Source organism: Sphaeramia orbicularis, unplaced genomic scaffold (assembly GCF_902148855.1).
Source record: "Sphaeramia orbicularis unplaced genomic scaffold, fSphaOr1.1, whole genome shotgun sequence".
In the NCBI taxonomy this organism is placed as follows: Eukaryota; Metazoa; Chordata; class Actinopteri; order Kurtiformes; family Apogonidae; genus Sphaeramia; species Sphaeramia orbicularis.
In genome coordinates, this window is record NW_021941650.1 from 78,543 (window position 1) to 101,085 (window position 22,543).

The following is a 22,543-nucleotide window of genomic DNA, read 5'->3' on the forward strand; positions in this document are numbered from 1 at the left end:
CAATAATGTAAAAGCGCTTTGGGTGTCTAGAAAGGCGCTATATAAATCCAATCCATTATTATTATTATTATTATTATTATTATTATTATTATTGTCTGTCGTCGTCTGTCGTCACTGTCCGTTATAAAACTTGCAGTTGTCTTCTTCTCTGAAACTACGATTCCAACTGACTTCACACTTGGTCTACAGCTGCTGTATGATGACGTCAACACAAGGGATTGAAATGATTTGGATCTGGATCTGATTCTGGATCTGATGCCACTTTGACAAATGTTCCCATTATAACAGATAGGAAGTGGATGGATCCAATAAATCAGTATCAATGATATCAAGTGTGAATTTGAATTTTTTACAGATCTGATTGAATATGAGCAAAACATGGACTATTTCTGTAATAGAATAAATACACAGAACTGGGGCAGAATAAATGGATCTGGATACATTTACCGAAGCTTTGAATTTGGACGCTAAGATACAGGGACACTGGTCCGATTTTTATCATTTATGTTCATTTGTATTACTATGTTGTTATCCTCATTCAGAGTTTGTATGTTTTTACAAGTTCAAAAAAAAAAAAAAAAAGCTGCTGTTTCCTCCAGGCCCACAGGGGGCGCTGTGACCCGGGCGGAAGATGCTGTGACGTGGACGGAAGTGGATCTTCTTCGGTCAAACCATCATGGCGTCCACCTGCGGACAATGTGAACGTAAACACGGTGGATATTCAGACCCGGACGGACCCGTTATCGGCTGAAGGACCCTGTGGACGGTGGTTTTTGTGTTGTTTGTTTGTTTGTTTGTTGTTTTTTGTGTCATGGCGCTCAGAGTCTGTAGTCGGTTCTTCTCGTCCCGCTTGGTTTCTGCTGAAGCTTCGTCCTGTTTCCCTTCATCAGGTCAGTGTTCATCAAACCTGTTCAACCATCACTTTGTATTTACAAGAAAAAACGGAAACTCTGACTGAAGGAAAAACCGATAAAAGAAGACAAATATGAGCTTTATCCAGAGGCGTTCAAGGACCTGAGAAGACTGAGGAAATCTGGAAACCGGTAACATGTCAGGACGAAAAAAAAGGCAATTCATCTTGTCAATCAAGCACAGTATTTAGCTCCAACAAATCCACTATTTATAAAAGTAAGAGCTCTAAAACTACACGATCCTGTCGACCTTAATACTCTTATTATAATGTCTAAAACCCATGAACATATGCCCCCCCAAGTCTGCAGGAGAGGTTTGAGTCCAGGCAAAGGAATTAGAATTTAACCCTTTCATGCATGAATTATGAAAAAAAAATATCCTGATTTTTTTTTTTTGGGGGGGGGGGATTGATTATATATTCAGAATTAGGCTAAAGTTTAAATTTATTTTGATTATTATGTATATATATATATATATATATATATATATATAATGTATAATGGTTTTATTAAGAGTAGGGAAATAACCATTACCAACATAGCCATAAACGGTGGTAAAATCACAGACGGCTAGTATTACCATTTAAATTCTAATTATCAGGATAACTGTGTTTGATTACTGCACTTTTAGGGGAAAATGCCAATGTAAAGATCTGCTTTTATGTCAAATATTTGAGTAGAGTTTGAATTTATTACAATTATAATTGTATATACAGGGTTCTCACTAGGGTTTTTTCACAGTGTATTGGCACCATGTACACGTTTGGCGTTGCTCCCGTGCTTCAACACAGACATAATCGTAGAAAAATATTCACTGGCACGAAATTCGGGATAATGGGAGCGGCACTCACACTACATGCACGCACTGGCTACAGTTTAGATCTAATTTTCCACGGGTGATCGGTCTGTTTAAATCAGATAAATTGATTGAAGTCTCATTGTCGGCCAATGAGCGTAAAGGCGGCCATACACTGTGCGATTATGTCAATCGTTGCACGCAGCTCCATCTCAAACTGTGCGAATCAGTCGTACAGTCAGACTCACGATTCATGTTCTCACACTGTACGGACCGACGCTCGTATGCGACCTGACTGCTCACACTGTAGGACCATACACCAGAGGATACACCACACTGTAGGACCATACACCAGAGGACGCACCACACTGTAGGACCATACACCAGAGGACGCACCACACTGTAGGACCATACACCAGAGGACGCACCACACTGTAGGACCATACACCAGAGGATACACCACACTGTAGGACCATACACCAGAGGACGCACCACACTGTAGGACCATACACCAGAGGACGCACCACACTGTAGGACCATACACCAGAGGATGTACCACACTGTAGGACCATACACCAGAGGATACACCACACTGTAGGACCATACACCAGAGGATAGACCACACTGTAGGACCATACACCAGAGGATACACCACACTGTAGGACCATACACCAGAGGATACCCCACACTGTAGGACCATACACCAGAGGACGCACCACACGTTTGAGTGTTGTATCCGGAAATACAACGTTAAAATACCAAGGAATCCTGCATAGATGATTGTGTATTGGTGTGAGCCACGAAATGGTAGTGCTGAACAAAAACCAACGAGCTGCTTTGGTAATATGTGCCATTATCTGTGAGGGATCAAAAAAGAAGAAAAGACGACCATGTGTTCGGTGCAGGCATTGGTTGTCCAGACGTGGACAGTATGGGCTATCATCCTACAGCGGAACTAGAGGCACAGGGGTTGGACAAAATAATGGAAACACCTTCTATGATGCCACAATGTTAGGTGTTTCCATTATTTTGTCCAACCCCTGTAAGCTGCAACAGCTAAACTGCACCAGGACAATAGCTTGTACGCTACTGTACGCGTCTGTGTTGGCGCATGCACAGTGTGAGAATTTGAGGCCCATGGGTTCGTGGCACTGCTGTGACAGTACGATACACTCACGAGGAGCGAGCAGGATTTCAAACAGCTCCGTTTTCCTTGCGAACACACGATTGCTGGTGGTGAGGTGGTGGTGAGGTGCTAATGGCTTCTCTTTAGCCCATGTCCACTGCACCAAGCACCACACACGATCAGAGGCACATCGGGCCCGATCCCAGAAAGAGTCGCACGAGTGAGAAATCGTCTCTAAAGTCGCACAGTGTAAGGCCGCCTTAAGGCAAGTGATGTTGGTGGGCGGGGTCGGACAGTACCAAGGCACACAAAGGGGTGTGGCTTCTATTGTTGTCATTTCCTGTCTGCAGCGCTTTGAGCCAAAACAAAGGAATAGATTTATTCACATTCAAATCTGGTTCTCATTACACTGGACGGTCACACACACACAAAAACACTGCTACGCTGGTTGAAAGACAGCGTCGCGGGTCAGATGTCAGTGTCGGGGCCCCCCAGGGACAGCGTCAGGGGCCCCGACGTTCAATGACACCAGCGAGAACCCTGATGTAGCTAATATTTGGAACCAATTTTCACTTTAAAGTCTTTAAGAAGGTTCGTTAGGCATCTGTGTGTTATTTATGCAATAAATTATATACATTTTTCAAATCAAATTTTATATATATTTTGTGTGTTTTTTGTCCTTTTGTGTTTTTATAGTAGGTTAAAGTGAAAAAATAACAGACAGATGATATAGATGAAGTTGTGCTGAAAAAACAGATCCAAACATGGGTATAGTAAACATTTGTTTCTATAGTATATAAAGGCCAAATCAAAAGGACTGAAAAACAGACAGAATAGACTCAGACCACTAAGGGTTAACATGTGAACGTTTCTGACACAGAAGGGACAGTGGGACTGGTATTATATTTTTTATTTTTTTTTAATACAACTTGGTTAAATTCCTTCAGTGTGTGTATCAGTACTTTTTGAACATTTTGAGCACAGTTTCAACAATACCGCGATAATAATGAGAACTGTGATCATTTTGGTCACAATAACCCTGATCTGAAATGTTCATATGGTTCCATCCCTAATTAAGAGGATATTTAACCTCCTGAGACTTGGAAATATATAAGTTTTAGCTTTTTTAAATCAAATAATTGCCTATATTGGAAACATTGTGATGCAGCAGTTTTCTCAGATACATTTTTTATGTTATGGAATGTCCTTTGTGGTGGACAGTAATTTTTATTTTTATTTTTTATTTTTATAAAGCTGTGAAACCCATAGCTGGGTCTTAGCAGGTTAACTTTATGAGATCACAGCAGTCCAAATTCTAAAACCAAGACTCTTCTTTTTTTCATTGTATTGCTTAGGGTCTATATAGACTGTCCCCATGTGGTTTGGAGAATATTGCCTTTATAACCCTTTGGAAAGTGAGCTTAATTTATGTGTCCACAAATATGGACATCATGCATGAAAGGGTTAGGGGGAACTGAAATCTACAAGAAAATGAAGTGCAGAACAAACATACAAAGCCAGTGTATCTGTGTTAGAGGGTTCATCTGTGGAATAATCTGGAGCAAAACTGAAAAATGTCTTCTTCAGTTTGTGCGTTTAAAAGGACGTATAAATCCACTATAATAACAAAATATAGAACATTATCTGAATAAGTGAAAATCCAGTTATAACGCAGAAGTACGCATAAAATAAGATATTATTGTAGTTAACTAGTTATCATGATAAGATATATATTTTGATTATTGTATTTAGAGTAAATACTTTAAGTGTATATAAATATTTTAGTTTATATTAAAAATGGTTGATTATGTAAATCTGATTGTGTGTGAGGTGACTAAAAAAGTGTACGTGAATGGTTTGTGCAGATGTTTTGTGTTATTGTAAAAATATACAGAAGAAAATATGTGTTAAACCAAAGGAGGCAGATCTACTTTGATTATTAGTTTGTAAAAAAGGGGGTGGAGTCAATAAGTTATACTTCTGCACACTCCTTTTGAGTGCAGAAAAATTTTATTTCATTTTTTTGACCATGTATGATTCTATGAGCTCGAGATAAAACTACTACTATGTAGAGACACTAAATCCTTCATCTTTAAATGATTCGTATGTGTTCGTCATAAAAGAATCCACACGTTAGAATGGATGATAATAATAATAATAATAATAATGATAATAATAATATTACTGTGAATGTCACTGACTGTGATGTTTGAGGTTTTATCTGGAATTAAATTCAATGCCAAATAATTAAATAGTTCAAGGATTTATAGTCATTCAGTTCATGTTTATGAGAGGAACAGAAGGAGTTTTTCAAGCGTAGTTTTTTTCCACTAAAAAAGACAGAAACATAAATAAACTATGAATAATAAAGAATTTAGACATGTGACAAAAAACTCTGTAGATAATAAATAAATAAATGAATAAATAAATAAATAAAGGTTTATGTCAAAGGGAAGCAGTGAAAGTAGATGATGTTCAGACAGAAGAAGATGTGAAACAGCAGAAAAAGAGCAAACAGCTGCTGGACCTGGACCTGGTCTGAGTCCAAACTAGTTTAATGACAAACCTGGACCTGGTCTGAGTCCAAACTAGTTTAATGACAAACCTGGACCTGGTCTGAGTCCAAACTAGTTTAATGACAAACCTGGACCTGGTCTGAGTCCAAACTAGTTTAATGACAAACCTGGACCTGGTCTGAGTCCAAACTAGTTTAATGACAAACCTGGACCTGGTCTGAGTCCAAACTAGTTTAATGACAAACCTGGACCTGGTCTGAGTCCAAACTAGTTTAATGACAAACCTGGACCTGGTCTGAGTCCAAACTAGTTTAATGACAAACCTGGACCTGGTCTGAGTCCAAACTAGTTTAATGACAAACCTGGACCTGGTCTGAGTCCAAACTAGTTTAATGACAAACCTGGACCTGGTCTGAGTCCAAACTAGTTTAATGACAAACCTGGACCTGGTCTGAGTCCAAACTAGTTTAATGACGCAGCCTCATCAGTATTTGATCATTTAGAACTGTTCTGTTCTCACCTGGTTCTGCATCAGTGTCTGTTTGACTCTCAGCTCTGTCATGAGTTTAGTCATAATAATAATAATAATAACAATAATAATTAAAATAATAGCAATAATAATAATAATAATAATAATAATACTGATGATGACGGTGATAATAATAATAATAATAATAATAATAATAATAATAATAATAATAATAATAGTTAAAGCCACAAGCGGCATCTAAAGGCCCTCGCCATGGGCATGTCCAGTAGAAGTATGTCCATCGTTCAGCAGGTGGCGCTCTAGCCCCAAATTTCAATGTCTTCTGATGAATGGGTGTAGGCCTGGGAGATTGACAATTGACTCAAATTTGAGAAAAATCAGTATTCGTATGTCCAAACTGAACAAAATTTTGTATAAATAAATCTGTAGGGGGCACTATGCAGCTAAAATTAAATTTCTTCCATTGAATGGGTGTAGGCCTGCGAGATGTACCACTGAGTCAAATTTGAGCCAAATTGGTGTTCGTATGTCTGAATTAATGCAATTTTCGTGAAGGTAAATTTGTAGGGGGCACTATTGAGCGACATGGCAATTTCTTCTGATAAATGGGTGTAGGCCTGGGAGATTGACAACTGATTCAAATTTGAGCCAAATTGGTGTTCGTATGTCTGAAGTGAAGTAATTTTCGTAAAGGTAAAATTGTAGGGGGCGCTATGGCACCAAATTTAAAATTTTTAATATAAATAGGTGTTGGCCTGGGGGATAGACATCTGAGTCAAATTTGAGCCAAATTGGTGTTCGTATGTCCGAACTGAAGCAATTTTAATAAAAAAATATTAATAAAAATTTTTGTAGGGGGCGGTGTAGTGCAAAATTTCAGTTTCTTTTGATAAATAGGTGTAGGCCTGGGAGACAGATGTCTGAGTCAAATTTGAGCCAAATCGGTGTTCGTATGTCTGAACTGATGTCATTTTTGTAAATGTACAATTGTAGGGGGCGCTACAGTGCGAAATTTCAATTTCTTTTAATAAATGGGTGTAGGCCTGGGAGATGGACGTCTGAGTCAAATTTCAACCAAATCGGTGTTTGTATGTCTGAGCTGAAGCAATTTTTGTGATGGCAAATTTTCGAAAAAACTTCGCAAAGTTTGCAACGTCATCGCACAAAAATGGTACCACCGATTCAAAGAATTCGGCTAACTTTTGATGTCCCACTTCTCTAGATACTGTACACCGATTTTGAGCGCATTCAGCCGAACGGCTTAGTAGGAGATAGTTAAAATACAACGTCAGCAAAAACGCTGACTCAGCATTTTGGAAATTTCAATCCAATATGGCCGACTAAGGGTTGGTTTAGGGGCGTGGCCATAATAATATTTTTTGTTTGTCTCCTCATGATGAATCTGTCTACCGATTTTCATGGCTCTACGACCAACTTTATGTTGGACGAGATCCCATTGGCGCAATGCATTTCCATTTTTCAAGGGGGCGCTGCCGCAACATTTCTTTACCGACCTCTACGAAACCCACATGTAAATTCAATTTCTCGCACTTCTGAATTTTAGGCAAAATTTGGTGAGTTTTCGTACATGTTCAGAGGGTCAAAATTGAGCTCAAAGCACAGGAGAAAAATAAGAATCTGAGCAAGAGCAATATAGCCGTTTCTATGGCAACCACATATTTGGCCTTATTTGAAAGCTCTCGAGCTCCCCCACATGTCTGTGGGGTCAGATGTCACCTGTCGTGCACTTACACACACATGACTGACCCCGACTGGGCGTGTCCCATTGACTCCCATTCATTCTGAGCAGGTGTAAATATGCGATTTGTGCACATGCCATATACATCTTCGGAAAGGTCTCAGTGCCGTGAATATGTGTGAGAGTGGCGACAGTGGCGAAAGGCAACCGCGTCACTGGCAATTTGGTCCCCATGCGCCCACTGCAGACTCAATAGGCCCTGCACCGGCTTTACTCGGCTCGGGCCTAATGAACATCATCATAATGGTTCCGCTCAGACCGTAGACCCCTCTCTGTACTTCCAGGTGTGTCATTAGTTTGTGTGTTTTTTGCTGCTGATCATGTGATCATGTGTCTGTCTTTCATAGGCCCCGCCCCTCGTACCTGTGGACGGACAGGTGTGTTCTGGTGGGTTCCCTCCTCTTCTATTTCGTCGGAGGTCTTCCTCAGCAGACTGATGAAGAGCGAAGGGCTGGAGGCGGACAGCGGCCAGCGCCTCCCGGCCTCGGTCCCTCTGGACAGCGGTAAAACCAGACCTGTGGACCCAGACCCAGTCCTGCTGAACCCTGGTCTGATGTGGACCTGCTCTAAAGGCCCGTTCTTCTCGTTTCAGTTGAACAAACGTCTCTGCTGATGAAGGTTCCGGATCAGCCCGATAAGCCCAGGGTTCTACAGGTGGCTGTGGTGGGAGCGCCCAACGCTGGCAAGTCCACGCTGTCCAACCAGCTCCTGGGCCGCAAGGTCCGTCCAAACCACAACCAGAACCGGAACCAGAACCAGGCAGATTCTGTAAACGGCTAAACAGGAACCGGCTTTAATGTCTGTCTTATCTTCCTGTAGGTTTTCGCAGTTTCCAAGAAGGTTCATACGACGAGAACGCAGACGCTGGGAGTTTTAACTGAAGAAAATACGCAGATAGTAAGAAGGAAGTGGTGTGGTGATGGAAAAAAGAATATTTAACCAGAAAAAGACTCAGACAAAATAATAATAGTAATACCAAAGACGATACACAGATAGTAAGAAGGAAGCGGTGTGATGATGGTGTTCAGGTTTCTTTTTTTGAGGTTTGTAATTAAAGCCGCAAGCGGCATCTAAAGGCCCTCGCCAAGGGCACGTCCAGTAGAAGTATGCTCATCGTTCAGTTGGTGGCGCTCTAGCCCCAAATTTTGTGTCTTCTGATGAATGGCTGTAGGCCTAGGAGATTGACAGTTGACTCAAATTTGAGACAAATCAGTGTTCGTATGTCCGAACTGAACAATTTTTGGAAAAATAAATCTGTCTGGGGCGTTATGGAGCCAAAATTCAATTTCTTCCATTGAATGGGTGTAGGCCTGCGAGATGTACCACTGAGTCAAATTTGAGCAAAATTGGTGTTCTTATATCTGAAGTAAAGTAATTTTCGTAAAGGTAAAATTGTAGGGGGCGCTATAGCGCCAAATTTCAATTTTTTCTGATATATGGGTGTAGGCCTGAGAGATAGACATCTGAGTCAAATTTGACCCAAATTGGTGTTTGTATGTCCGAACTGAAGCAATTTTACTAAAAAAAAATAAAAAAAAACTTGTAGGGGGCGCTGTATTGCGAAATTTCAGTTTCTTTTGACAAATCGGTGTAGGCGTGGGAGACAGATGTCTGAGTCACATGTGAGCCAAATTGGTGTTTGTATCTCCGAACTGATGTCATTTTTTTAAATGTACACTTGTAGGGGGCGCTATAGTGCCAAATTTCAATTTTGAGCCAAATTTGAGCCAAATCGGTGTTTGTATGTCTGAGCTGAAGAAATTTTTGTAATGGTAAATTCGCAAAGAAACTTTGCAAAGTTTGCGACGTCGTCACACAAAAACGGTGACACGAATCCAAAAAATTCGGCTAACTTTTGATGCCCCACTTCTCTAGATACTGATTCTGATGAATGGGCGTAGGCCTGGGACATTGACAATTGACTCAAATTTGAGACAAATCAGTATTCGTATGTCCAAACAAGAGAAATTGTTTTATAAGTAAATCTGTAGGGGGCGCTATGCAGCTACAATTAAATTTCTTCCGTTGAATGGGTGTAGGCCTGCGAGATGTACCACTGAGTCAAATTTGAGCCAAATCGGTGTTCATGTGTCTGAATTAATGCAATTTTCGTGAAGGTAAATTTGTAGGGTGCGCTATTGAGCGACATTGGAAATTTCTTCTGATAAATGGGTGTAGGCCTGGGAGATAGACATCTGAGTCAAATTTGAGCTAAATCAGTGTTCGTATGTCCGAACTGAAGCAATTTTAATAAAAAAATATTAAAAATTTTTGTAGGGGGCGCTGTAGTTCGAAATTTCAATGTCTTTTAACAAATAGGTGTAGGCCTGGGAGACAGATGTCTGAGTCAAATTTAAGCCAAATCGGTGTTCGTATGTCCGAACTGATTTTATTTTTGTAAATGTACATTTGTAGAGGGCGCTATTGTGCAAAATTTCAATTTCTTTTAATAAATGGGTGTAGGCCTGGGAGATGGACGTCTGAGACAAATTTCAGCCAAATCGGTGTTTGTATGTCTGAGCTGAAGCAATTTTTGTGATGGTAAATTTTCGAAAAAACTTCGCAAAGTTTGCAACGTCATCGCACAAAAACGGTGACACCGATTCAAAAAATTCGGCTAACTTTTGATGCCCCACTTCTCTAGATACTGTACACGGATTTTGAGCTCATTTGGCCAAACGGCTTAGTAGGAGATAGTTGAAATACAACGTCAGCAAAAACGCTGACTCAGCATTTTGGAAATTTCAATCCAATATGGCCGACTAAGGGTAGGTTTAGGGGTGTGGCCATAATAATATTTTTTGTTTGTCTCCTCATGTTGAATCTGTGTACCGATTTTCGTGGCTCTATGACAACCTTTATGTTGGACGTGCTCCCATTGGCGCAATGCATTTTCACTTTTCAAGGGGGCGCTGCAGCAACATTTCTTTACCGACATCTACGAAACGTATATGTAAATTCAATTTCTCACACTCCTGAATTTTCGGCAAAATTTGGTGAGTTTTCATAAATGTTCAGGGGGTCAAATTTGAGCTCAAAGAGCAGGAGAAGAAAAATAAATAAAATTAAAGCCGCAAGCGGCATCTAAAGGCCCTCGCCACGGGCACATTCAGTAGAAGTATGTCCATCGTTCAGTAGGTGGCGCTCTAGCACCAAATTTCAGTTTCTTCTAACGAATGGGTGTGGGCCTGGGAGATTGACAGCTGATTAAAATTTGAGGGAAATCATTGCTCGTATGTCCGAAGTAAGGAAATTTTTGTATAAGTAAATCTGTACGGGGCGCTATGCAGCTAAAATTAAATTTCTTCCATTGAATGGGTGTAGGCCTGCGAGATGTACCACTGAGTCAAATTTGAGCCAAATCGGTGTTCATTTGTCCGAGGTGATGCAATTTTCGTGAAGGTGAATTTGTAGGGGGCGCTATTGAGCGACATGGCAATTTCTTCTGATAAATGGGTGTAGGCCTGGCAGATTGACAACTGATTCAAATTTGAGCCAAATTGGTGTTCGTATGTCTGAAGTGAAGTACTTTTCGTAAAGGTAAAATTGTAGGGGGCGCTATGAAACCAAATTTCAAATTTTTCATATAAATAGGTGTAGGCCTGGGAGTTAGACATCTGAGTCAAATTTGAGCCAAATTGGTGTTCGTATGTCCGAACTGAAGCAATTTTAATAAAAAAAAAATAAAAAATATATATATATATATTAAAAATTTTTGTAGGGGGCGCTGTAGTGCAAAATTTCAGTTTCTTTTGATAAATAGGTGTAGGCCTGAGAGACAGATGTCTGAGTGAAATTTGAGCCAAATCGGTGTTCGTATGTCCGAACTGATGTCATTTTTGTAAATGTACATTTGTAGGGGGCGCTATAGTGCGAAATTTATATTTCTTGTAATAAATGGGTGTAGGCCTGGGAGATGGATGTCTGAGTGTAATTTGAGCCAAATCGGTGTTCGTATGTCTGAGCTGAAGCAATTTTTGTAATGGTAAATTTGCGAAGAAACTTTGCAAAGTTTGAGACGTTGTCACACAAAAATGGTGACACCAATCCAAAAAATTCGGCTAACTTTTGATGCCGCACTTCTCTAGATACTGTATGCCAATTTTGAGCTCTATTCGGCCAAACGGCTTAGTAGGAGATAGTTAAAATACGATGTCAGCGAAAATGCTGACTCAGCATTTTGGAAATTTCAATCCAATATGGCCGACTTCCGGTTGGTTTAGGGGCGTGGCCACAATAATATATTTTTTTTGTCTCCTCATGATGAATCTGTGTACTGATTTTCGTGGCTCTACGGCAAACTTTATGTTGGACGTGCTCCCATTGACGTAATGCATTTCCACTTTTCAAGGGGGCGCTGCCGCAACATTTCTTTACCGACATCTACGAAACCTACATGTAAATTCAATTTTGCACATTTCGGAATTTTGGGCAAAATTTGGTGAGTTTTCGTAAATGTTCAGGGGGTCAAAATTGAGCTCAAAGTGCAGGAGAAAAAAAAAAATTAAAGCCGCAAACGGCATCTAAAGGCCCTCGCCAAGGGCACGTCCAGTGGAAGTATGCTCATCATTCAGCAGGTGGCGCTCTAGCCCCAAATTTTGTGTCTTCTGATGAATGGGTGTAGGCCTGGGACATTGACAATTGATTTGAGACAAATCAGTGTTCGTATGTCCGAACTGAACAAAATTTTGTATAAATAAATCTGTAGGGGGCGCTATAAGCCGAAATTCAATTTGTTCCTTTGAATGGGTGTAGGCCTGTGAGATGTACCACTGAGTCAAATTTGAGCCAAATCGGTGTTCGTATGTCTGAACTGATGCAATTTTCGTGAAGGTAAATTTGTAGGGGGCGCTACTGAGCGAAGTGGCAATTTCTTTTGATAAATGGGTGTAGGCCTGGGAGATTGACAACTGATTCAAATTTGAGCCAAATTGGTGTTCGCATGTCTAACATGAAGTAATTTTCGTAAAGGTAACATTGTAGGGGGCGCTATGGCGCCGAATTTAAATTTTTTCTGATAAATGGGTGTAGGCCTGGGATATAGATGTCTGAGTCAAATTTGAGCCAAATTGGTGTTCGTATGTCCGAACTGAAGCAATTTTAATAAAAAAATATTTAAAATTTTTGCAGGGGGCGCTGTATTGCAAAATTTCAGTTTCTTTTGATAAATAGGTGTAGGCCTTTGAGACAGATGTCTGAGTCAAATTTGAGCCAAATCGGTGTTCGTATGTCCGAACTGATGTCATTTTTGTAAATGTACATTTGTAGGGGGCGCTATAGAGCGAAATTTCAATTTCTTTTAATAAATGGGTGTAAGCCTGGGAGATGGACGTCTGAGTCAAATTTCAGCCAAATCGGTGTTTATATGTCTGAGCTGAAGCAATTTTTGTGATGGTAAATTTTCGAAAAAACTTCGCAAACTTTGCAACCTCGTCGCACAAAAACGGTGACACCGATTCAAAAAATTCAGCTAACTTTTGATGCCCCACTTGTCTAGATACTGCACACCGATTTTGAGCTCATTTGGCCAAACGGCTTAGTAGGAGATAGTTAAAATACGTCAGCGAAAACGCTGACTCAGCATTTTGGAAATTTCAATCCAATATGGCCGACTAAGGGTGGGTTTAGGGGCGTGGCCATAATAATATTTTTTGTTTGTTTCCTCATGATGAATCTGTGTACCGATTTTCATGGCTCTATGACAAACTTTATGTTGGACGTGCTCCCATTGGCGCAATGCATTTTCACTTTTCAAGGGGGCGCTGCTGCAACATTTCTTTACCGACATCTACGAAACCTATATGTAAATTCAATTTCTCTCACTCCTGAATTTTCGGCAAAATTTGGTGAGTTTTCATAAATGTTCAGGGGGTCAAAATTCAGCTCAAAGAGCAGGAGAAGAAAAATAAATAAAAAAATAAAGAAAGAAAGAAAAATTAAAGCTGCAAGCGGCATCTAAAGGCCCTCGCCACAGGCACGTCCAGTAGAAGTATGTCCATCGTTCAGCAGGTGGCACTCTAGCACCAAATTTCAATGTCTTCTGATGAATGGGTGTAGGCCTGGGAGATCGACAACTGATTCAAATTTGAGCTAAATCAGTGTTCGTATGTCCGAATTAATGCAATTTTCGTGAAGGTAAATTATTAGGGGGCGCTAATGAGCGAAGTGGCAATTTCTTTTGATAAATGGGTGTAGGCCTGGGAGACTGAACACTGATTCAAATTTGAGCCAAATTGGTATTCGTATGTCTAACGTGAAGTAATTTTCATAAAGGTAAAATTGTAGGGGGCGCTATGGCACCGAATTTCAAATATTTCTGATAAATGGGTGTAGGCCTGGGAGATAGACGTCTGAGTCAAATTTGAGCCAAATCGGTGTTCGTATGTCCGAACTGAAGAAATTTTAATAAAAAAATATTAAAAATTTTTGTAGGGGGCGCTGTAGTGCAAAATTTCAGTTTCTTTTGACAAATAGGTGTAGGCCGGGGAGACAGATGTCTGAGTCAAATTTGAGCCAAATTGGTGCTCGTATGTCCGAACTGATTTCATTTTTGTAAATTTACATTTGTAGGGGGTGCTATAGTGCGAAATTTCAATTTCTTTTAATAAATGGGTGTAGGCCTTGGAGATAGACGTCTGAGTCAAATTTCAGCCAAATCGGTGTTCGTATGTCTGAGCTGAAGCAATTTTTGTAATGGTAAATTCACAAAGAAACTTTGCAAAGTTTGCGACGTCGTCACACAAAAACGGTGACACCTATCCAAAAAATTCAGCTAACTTTTGATGCCCCACTTCTCTAGATACTGTACACCGATTTTGAGCTCATTCGGCCAAACGGCCAAGGAGGAGATAGTTAAAATACGACGTCAGCGAAAACGCTGACCCAGCATTTTGGAAATTTCAATCCAATATGGCCGACAAAGGGTTGGTTTTGGGGCGTGGCCATAATAATATTTTTTGTTTGTCTCCTCATGATGAATCTGTCTACCGATTTTCGTGGCTCTACAACAAACTTTACATTGGACGTGCTCCCATTGGCGTAATGCATTTCCACTTTTCAAGGGGGCGCTGCGGCAACATTTCTTTACCGACATCTTCGAAACCTATATGTAAATTCAATTTCTCGCATTTCTGAATTTTGTGCAAAATTTGGTGAGTTTTCATAAATGTTCAGGGCGTCAAAATTGAGCTCAAAGCGCAGGAGAAAGAAAAATAAGACAAAAAAAAATAATAATAATAATAAAAATTAAAGCCACAAGCGGCATCTAAAGGCCCTCGCCAAGGGCACGTCCAGTGGAAGTATGCTCATCGTTCAGCAGGTGGCGCTCTAGCCCCAAATTTTGTGTCTTCTGATGAATGGGTGTAGGCCTGGGACATTGACAATTGATTTGAGACAAATCAGTGTTCGTATGTCCGAACTGAACAAAATTTTGTATAAATAAATCTGTAGGGGGCGCTATAAGCCGAAATTCAATTTGTTCCATTGAATGGGTGTAGGCCTGTGAGATGTACCACTGAGTCAAATTTGAGCCAAATCGGTGTTCGTATGTCTAACATGAAGTAATTTTCGTAAAGGTAACATTGTAGGGGGCGCTATGGCGCCGAATTTAAATTTTTTCTGATAAATGGGTGTAGGCCTGGGATATAGACGTCTGAGTCAAATTTGAGCCAAATTGGTGTTTGTATGTCCGAACTGAAGCAATTTTAAGAAAAAAATATTAAAAATTTTTGCAGGGGGCGCTGTATTGCAAAATTTCAGTTTCTTTTGATAAATAGGTGTAGGCCTTTGAGACAGATGTCTGAGTCAAATTTGAGCCAAATCGGTGTTCGTATGTCCGAACTGATGTCATTTTTGTAAATGTACATTTGTAGGGGGCGCTATAGTGCGAAATTTCAATTTCTTTTAATAAATGGGTGTAGGCCTGGGAGATGGACGTCTGAGTCAAATTTCAGCCAAATCGGTGTTCGTATGTCTGAGCTGAAGCAATTTTTGTGATGGTAAATTTTCAAAAAAACTTCGCAAAGTTTGCAACCTTGTCATACAAGAACGGTGATGCCAATTCAAAAAATTCGGCTAACTTTTGATGCCCCACTTCTCTAGATACTGTACACCGATTTTGAGCTCATTCGGCCAAACGGCTTAGTAGGAGATAGTTAAAATACAACTTCAGCGAAAACGCTGACTCAGCATTTTGGAAATTTCAATCCAATATGGCCGACAAAGGGTTGGTTTAGGGGTGTGGCCATAATAATATTTTTTGTTTGTCTCCTCATGATGAATCTGTCTACCGATTTTCGTGGCTCTACGACAAACTTTATGTTGGACGCGCTCCCATTGGCGCAATGCATTTCCACTTTTCAAGGGGGCGCTGCCGCAACATTTCTTTACCGACATCTACGAAACCTATATGTAAATTCAATTTCTCGCACTTCTGAATTTTAGGCAAAATTTGGTGAGTTTTCGTAAATGTTCAGAGGGTCAAAATTGAGCTCAAAGCGCAGGAGAAAGAAAAATAAGACAAAAAAAAAAAAAAATAAAAAAATAAAAATAATAATAATCTGAGCAAGAACAATATAGCCGTTTCTATGGCAACCACGTATTTGCCCTATTTTGAAAGTTCTCGAGGTCCCCCACATGTCTGTGGGGTCAGATGTCACGTGTCGTGCACTTACACCCACATGACTGACCGCGACTGGGCGTGTCCCATTGACTCCCATTCATTCTGAGCAGGTGTAAATATGCGATTTGTGCACATGTCATGTACATCGTCGGAAAGGTCTCAGTGCTCTGAATGTGAATATGTGTGAGAGTGGCGACAGTGGCGAAAGGCGACCGCGTCACTGGCGATTTGGTCCCCATGCGCCCACTGCAGACTCAATAGGCCCTGCGCCGGCTTTACTCGGCTCGGGCCTAAAAATAATAATAATCTGAGCAAGAACAATATAGCCGTTTCTATGGCAACCACATATTTGGCCTGATTTGAAAGCTCTCGAGGTCTCCCACATGTCTGTGGGGTCAGATGTCACCTGTCGTGCACTTACACCCATGTGACTGACCCCGAGTGCATGTGTCCCATTGACTCCCATTCATTCTGAGCAGGTGTAAATATGCGATTTGTGCACATGTCATGTACATCGTCGGAAAGGTCTCAGTGCCGTGAATGTGAAAATGTGTGAGAGTGGCGACAGTGGCGAAAGGCGACCGCGCCACTGGTGATTTTGTCCCCATGCGCCCACTGCAGACTCAATAGGCCCTGCGCCGGCTTTACTCGGCTCGGGCCTAAAAAATAAAAATAATAATAATCTGAGCAAGAACAATATAGGCGTTTCCGTGGCAACCACGTATTTGACTGTATTTGAAAGCTCTCGAGGTCCCCCACATGTGTGTGGGGTCAGATGTCACGTGTCGTGCGCTTACACCCGCGTGACTGACCCCGAGTGGGCGTGTCCCATTGACTCCCATTCATTCTGAGCAGGTGTAAATATGCGATTTGTGCACATGTCATATACATCGTCGGAAAGGTCTCAGTGCCGTGAATGTGAAAATGTGTGAGAGTGGCGACAGTGGCGAAAGGCGACCGCGTCACTGGCGATTTCGTCCCCATGCGCCCACTGCAGACTCAGTAGGCCCTGCACCGGCTTTACTCGGCTCGGGCCTAATTACAACAACAACAATAATATAATAATAATAATGATAACGACAGTAATAATAATAATAACAACAATAATAGTGATGATAATGACATTAACAACAACAATAATAGTAATAATACTAATACTACTACTACCACTAATAATAATAATAATAATGACAATAATAATAATCATAATAATAGTCATAATAACAATAATAACAGTATCAACAAAAGACTCATCCAGAATGATACCTATAATTTGTGTGTGTGTTTGTGTAGATTCTTCTGGACACTCCTGGACTCACCACACCATCCAAAGTCAAAAGGTGACGAATGTTTATTCACTGGTTGGTTTGGTTGAATTATGTGGGTTTTTTATGTGATTTTGTGATTTAATGTGTGTGTTTGTGTTTGTTTGTGTGTGTTTGTGTGTGTGTTTGTGTGTGTATTTTCCTTCAGACATCAGCTGGAGAAGTCTCTGCTCGTGGATCCATGGAACTCGGTGAAAACAGCTGATCTGAGTATGTTTTTTTTACTGTTTCTGTGTCTGAGTTCAACCTGTTCTGAACATGGATGCTGACGTGTGTGTGTGTGTGTGTGTGTGTGTCTGTGTGTGTGTGTGTGTCTGTGTGTGTGTGTCTGTGTGTGTCTGTGTGTGTGTTTCTGTGTGTCTGTCCCCAGTGGTCGTCATGGTGGACGTCGCTGACCGATGGACGTGCAACAGACTTGACATGGAGGTCCTCAAGTGTTTGTCCAAACATCCAGACGTCCCAGCTGTCCTCGTCCTCAACAAGGTTCCACTTATTTAACTCATTTATCTGAGCTGAGAAATGAAAGAGTGAAACATAAGTGAAGGAGTGAAACAGGAAGTGGAAGAGTGAAACAGGAAGTGAAAGAGTGAAACAGGAAGTGGAAGAGTGAAACAGGAAGTGAAAGGAGTGAAACAGGAAGTGAAGGAGTGAAACAGGAAGTGAAAGAGTGAAACAGGAAGTGGAAGAGTGAAACATAAGTGAAGGAGTGAAACAGGAAGTGAAAGAGTGAAACATGAGTGAAAGAGTGACACAGGAAGTGAAAGAGTGAAACGAGTGAAAGAGTGAAACAGGAAGTGGAAGAGTGAAACAGGGAGTGGAAGCGTGAAACATGAGTGAAAGAGTGAAACAGGAAGTGGAAGAGTGAAACAGGAAGTGAAAGAGTGAAACATAAGTGGAAAAGTGAAACAGGAAGTGGAAGAGTGAAACATAAGTGAAAGAGTGAAACAGGAAGTGGAAGGGTGAAACATAAGCGAAAGAGTGGAACAGGAAGTGGAAGAGTGAAACAGGAAGTGAAGGAGTGAAACAGCAAGTGAAAGAGTGAAACAGGAAGTGGAAGAGTGAAACATAAGTGAAAGAGTGAAACAGGAAGTGGAAGGGTGAAACGGAGTGAAAGAGTGACACAGGAAGTGGAAGAGTGAAACAGGAAGTGAAAGAGTGAAACATGAGTGAAAGAGTGATACAGGAAGTGGAAGAGTGAAATATAAGTGAAAGAGTGAAACAGGAAGTGAAAGAGTGAGAGTGAAACAGGAAGTGAAAGAGTGAAAGAGTGAAACAGGAAGTGAAAGAGTGAAAGAGTGAAACAGGAAGTGGAAGAGTGAAACATAAGTCAAAGAGTGAAACAGGAAGTGGAAGGGTGAAACAGGAAGTGAAAGAGTGAAACAGGGAGTGGAAGCGTGAAACATGAGTGAAAGAGTGAAACAGGAAGTGGAAGAGTGAAATATAAGTGAAAGAGTGAAACAGGAAGTGAAAGAGTGAGAGTGAAACAGGAAGTGAAAGAGTGAAAGAGTGAAACAGGAAGTGGAAGAGTGAAACATAAGTCAAAGAGTGAAACAGGAAGTGGAAGGGTGAAACAGGAAGTGAAAGAGTGAAACAGGGAGTGGAAGCGTGAAACATAAGTGAAAGAGTGAAACATAAGTCAAAGAGTGAAACAGGAAGTGGAAGAGTGAAACATAAGTGAAAGAGTGAAACATAAGTCAAAGAGTGAAACAGGAAGTGGAAGAGTGAAACAGGGAGTGGAGGCGTGAAACATGAGTGAAAGAGTGAAACAGGAAGTGGAAAAGTGAAACAGGAAGTGGAAGAGTGAAACAGGAAGTGGAAGGGTGAAACATAAGTGAAAGAATGAAACAGGAAGTGGAAGGGTGAAACAGGAAGTGAAAGAGTGAAACATAAGTGAAAGAGTGAAACACAAGTGAAAGAGTGAAACATAAGTGGAAGAGTGAAACAGGAAGTGGAAGAGTGAATCATAAGTGAAAGTGAAACAAGTGAAAGTGAAACAGGAAGTGAAAATATGAAACAGTCCTGGTCCTACAGTGAACCTCTTCAGAACCAGACGTGGTTTTACAGTTTCACAGATTTAGATGAAAAGTGTAAAAGACATTTTATAACAATTAAAGAAACAAATCCATCTAAAAGAAACGGTGTCATCATCGTGTTTCCAGTTTCGACAGTTATTAAATAAGAACAGCCCAAATGTGTGGTTTCCTGTGCCTGAGGAGGGAACGTACTTTCTAAACTAGAAGCACTCGGAGAGCGCAGACCTCCGCCAAGGCTGATCAGTGCCCCCCCCGTGGGCCCCCCCACCCCCGATCACCACCAAAATTTAATCATTTCTTCCTCATCCCATTCCAACAAACCCTGAAAATTTCATCCAAATCTGTCCATAACTTTTTGAGTTATGTTGCACACTAACGGACAGACAAACAAACAGACAGACAAACAAACAAACCCTGGTAAAAACATAACCTCCTTGGCGGAGGTAATAAAACCTATTTAAAGACCATTCCAGATGCGTGTGAACTTCAGGTTGGTTTCCAGAATAAAATGCATCTCCACAGATGTGGACGCTTGTTTTTGTCGTTCATGTATGAAAGGGTGAATTCTGTCGATGGTTCTGTTTATTTATTTCATTCATCAGATCAAACCAACCTGTCAGTGAACAGATGAAAAACAGCAGAACCCACAGGTCTGAACCTCAGTGTGGACCCCAGAGGAACCAGAACTGTGACCGGGTCAGTCTCATGTGTGTTCTCTGTGGTTCTGGTTCTGGTCTGTGTCTCAGGTGGACCTGCTGAAGTCCAAGGACCGCCTGTTGGACATCACCGCAGACTTGACGTGCGGCGTGGTGAACGGACGCCACATCCGGGTCCGACCCGTCATGAAACCCCCCTGGGCTGAGAAGAGGCCCGACCCGGATCCGGTTTCACCGGACGGCGCCACGGAGGCCAAGGGCGGTGCCGACCCTGGGTCCGGCCTCAGTAAAGAACAGCTGGAGGAGCTGAGGACGCGGCGGGGGTGGTCCAACTTCAAAGACGTCTTCATGATGTCAGCGATGGACAAAGAGGACGTGGACACACTGAAGGTGGGACCACGGACCCAACCAGAACCTAGCCCAGAACCCACAACCCAGCCCAGAACCCACCTTATCTAGACACACACACTTGGTTTATATATGTCAAATAGTAAATAAAATCAACAAAATGAGCCACAAACTGAACAAAACTGAATAAAAAATGAAATATTAGGTAATAAAACATCTATCGATCGATTGATCGATCGATCTTATTTATTCATTTGCATTATTTATTTATTTGTTAGTTATTTATTTACTAATTAATATTTTTGTGTTATTTATTTATTTATTTATGTAATTTGTTTATTCATTTTATTTATTTATTTGTGTTTTGTTATTTATTTATTTGTTTAATTTATTTGTGTTTTCTTTCTTTCTTTCTTTCTTTCTTTCTTTCTTTATATGTTTTCTTTCTTTATGTATTTATGTGTTTTTGTTATTTATTTATGTATGTATGTGTTTGCGTTTTTTATTTATTTACTTACTTATTTCTGTATTTGTGTAAACCCATGGAGTTGGATCAGTGACAGATGCACACACTGGGTGTATGATCACTTAAAGACACTGAACAAAAACAAATCAGACAATTTACACAACATGAAATAATGCGATAATACACAAAAAATATACCAAAGTGAAGTAAAGAATAAAATAAGAACAAAAAAGAACAAAAACAACCAAAATTATCAATAAAATGAACAGAAATGGAAACAGAAATCTATAAAATAATAAATAACATGAGACAATGAACAAAACCAATAAAAGAACCAAATGAATAGACATGAACAAACTACTAAGTGGTCCTGGTCCTGGTCCTGGTTCTGTTTCAGGCCTACTTCGTGGCTGCGGCCAAACCCGGGCCGTGGCGGTTCCACAGCCGGGTTCTGACGGACCAGACCCCCCAGGACATCTGCACCAGCCTGGTCCGAGAGAAGCTTCTGGAGAACCTGCCCCAGGAGGTCCCCTACTCTGTGACCCAGGTGAGTCCCACCGTTCTGGACCGGGTCTGGGCCGGCTCCGCAGGGTCCACCCACACTCCTGTGCAGGTTTACCGTACTTGACTTCAGTACATATGAAACGAACCCATGGAACAGAATGTGTGGGATTCTGTCAGATGTACAGAGGTACTGCAGAACCAGGGTAAGGCAGACGTGGTCTTCTAATGGGGGGGGTCATAGTGTAGGTTTATCATGCATGTAGTGTAAGGGTGAGGCCCCGCCCACACCCTGTATGCTAATGAGGCGTGTGTGATAGACCTACATAATGACATATTATGTAAACGAAGCCGTGAAACTGACGACTGCGTGTACTTCCACTGGGTCAGACCGGGTCAGACCAGTCCTGGTCAGTCCAGTCCGGGTCAGTCCAGTCCTGGTCAGTCCAGTCCGGGTCAGTCCAGTCCAGGTCAGTCCAGGTCAGTCCAGGTCAGTCCAGGTCAGTCCAGGTCAGTCCAGTCCAGGTCATGGTTGAACTAAATCTGTGTGTAATTTCAGTTGGTGGATCTGTGGAGAGAAGGAGCAGACGGACAAGTGGAGGTGTGTGTGAAAGTGTACGTGAAGAAGGAAAGTCACATGGTGAGGGTTTGTGTTTATGTTTGTGTTTGTTTGTGTTTATGTTTAGGTTTGTTTGTGTTTGTGATCCTGAATCATACCAAACCCATTCAAATCAACGTCTGTCAGGAATTCAAGACAAAATCTGATTTTATTTTTCAAACATCAGTAACAAAAAGTTGTGTTTGTTAACGAGTCCATGTCTGATAAATACATACTTACATACATACATACATACATATATACATACATACTTACATACATACATACATACATACTTACATACATACTTACATACATACATACATACTTACATACATACATACTTACATACATACATACATACATACATACATACATACATATACATATATACATAC

General features: G+C 40.9%; 1 protein-coding gene across 1 annotated transcript in view; it reads left to right on the forward strand.

The window, feature by feature from the left end:
• The first annotated feature begins 657 nt into the window (after positions 1 to 657).
• Positions 658 to 22,543, forward strand: part of LOC115416712 (GTPase Era, mitochondrial-like) — a 23,362-nt gene continuing 1,476 nt past the window's right edge. Inside the window, exons 1-10 of the mRNA XM_030130560.1 lie at positions 658 to 890; positions 7,946 to 8,101; positions 8,191 to 8,318; positions 8,418 to 8,495; positions 17,512 to 17,558; positions 17,692 to 17,753; positions 17,914 to 18,026; positions 20,323 to 20,622; positions 21,444 to 21,593; positions 22,107 to 22,187. Of these exons, the coding sequence (XP_029986420.1) occupies positions 812 to 890; positions 7,946 to 8,101; positions 8,191 to 8,318; positions 8,418 to 8,495; positions 17,512 to 17,558; positions 17,692 to 17,753; positions 17,914 to 18,026; positions 20,323 to 20,622; positions 21,444 to 21,593; positions 22,107 to 22,187 (1,194 nt within the window). The 5' untranslated portion in view covers positions 658 to 811. The remainder of the gene's footprint in view (positions 891 to 7,945; positions 8,102 to 8,190; positions 8,319 to 8,417; positions 8,496 to 17,511; positions 17,559 to 17,691; positions 17,754 to 17,913; positions 18,027 to 20,322; positions 20,623 to 21,443; positions 21,594 to 22,106; positions 22,188 to 22,543) is intronic.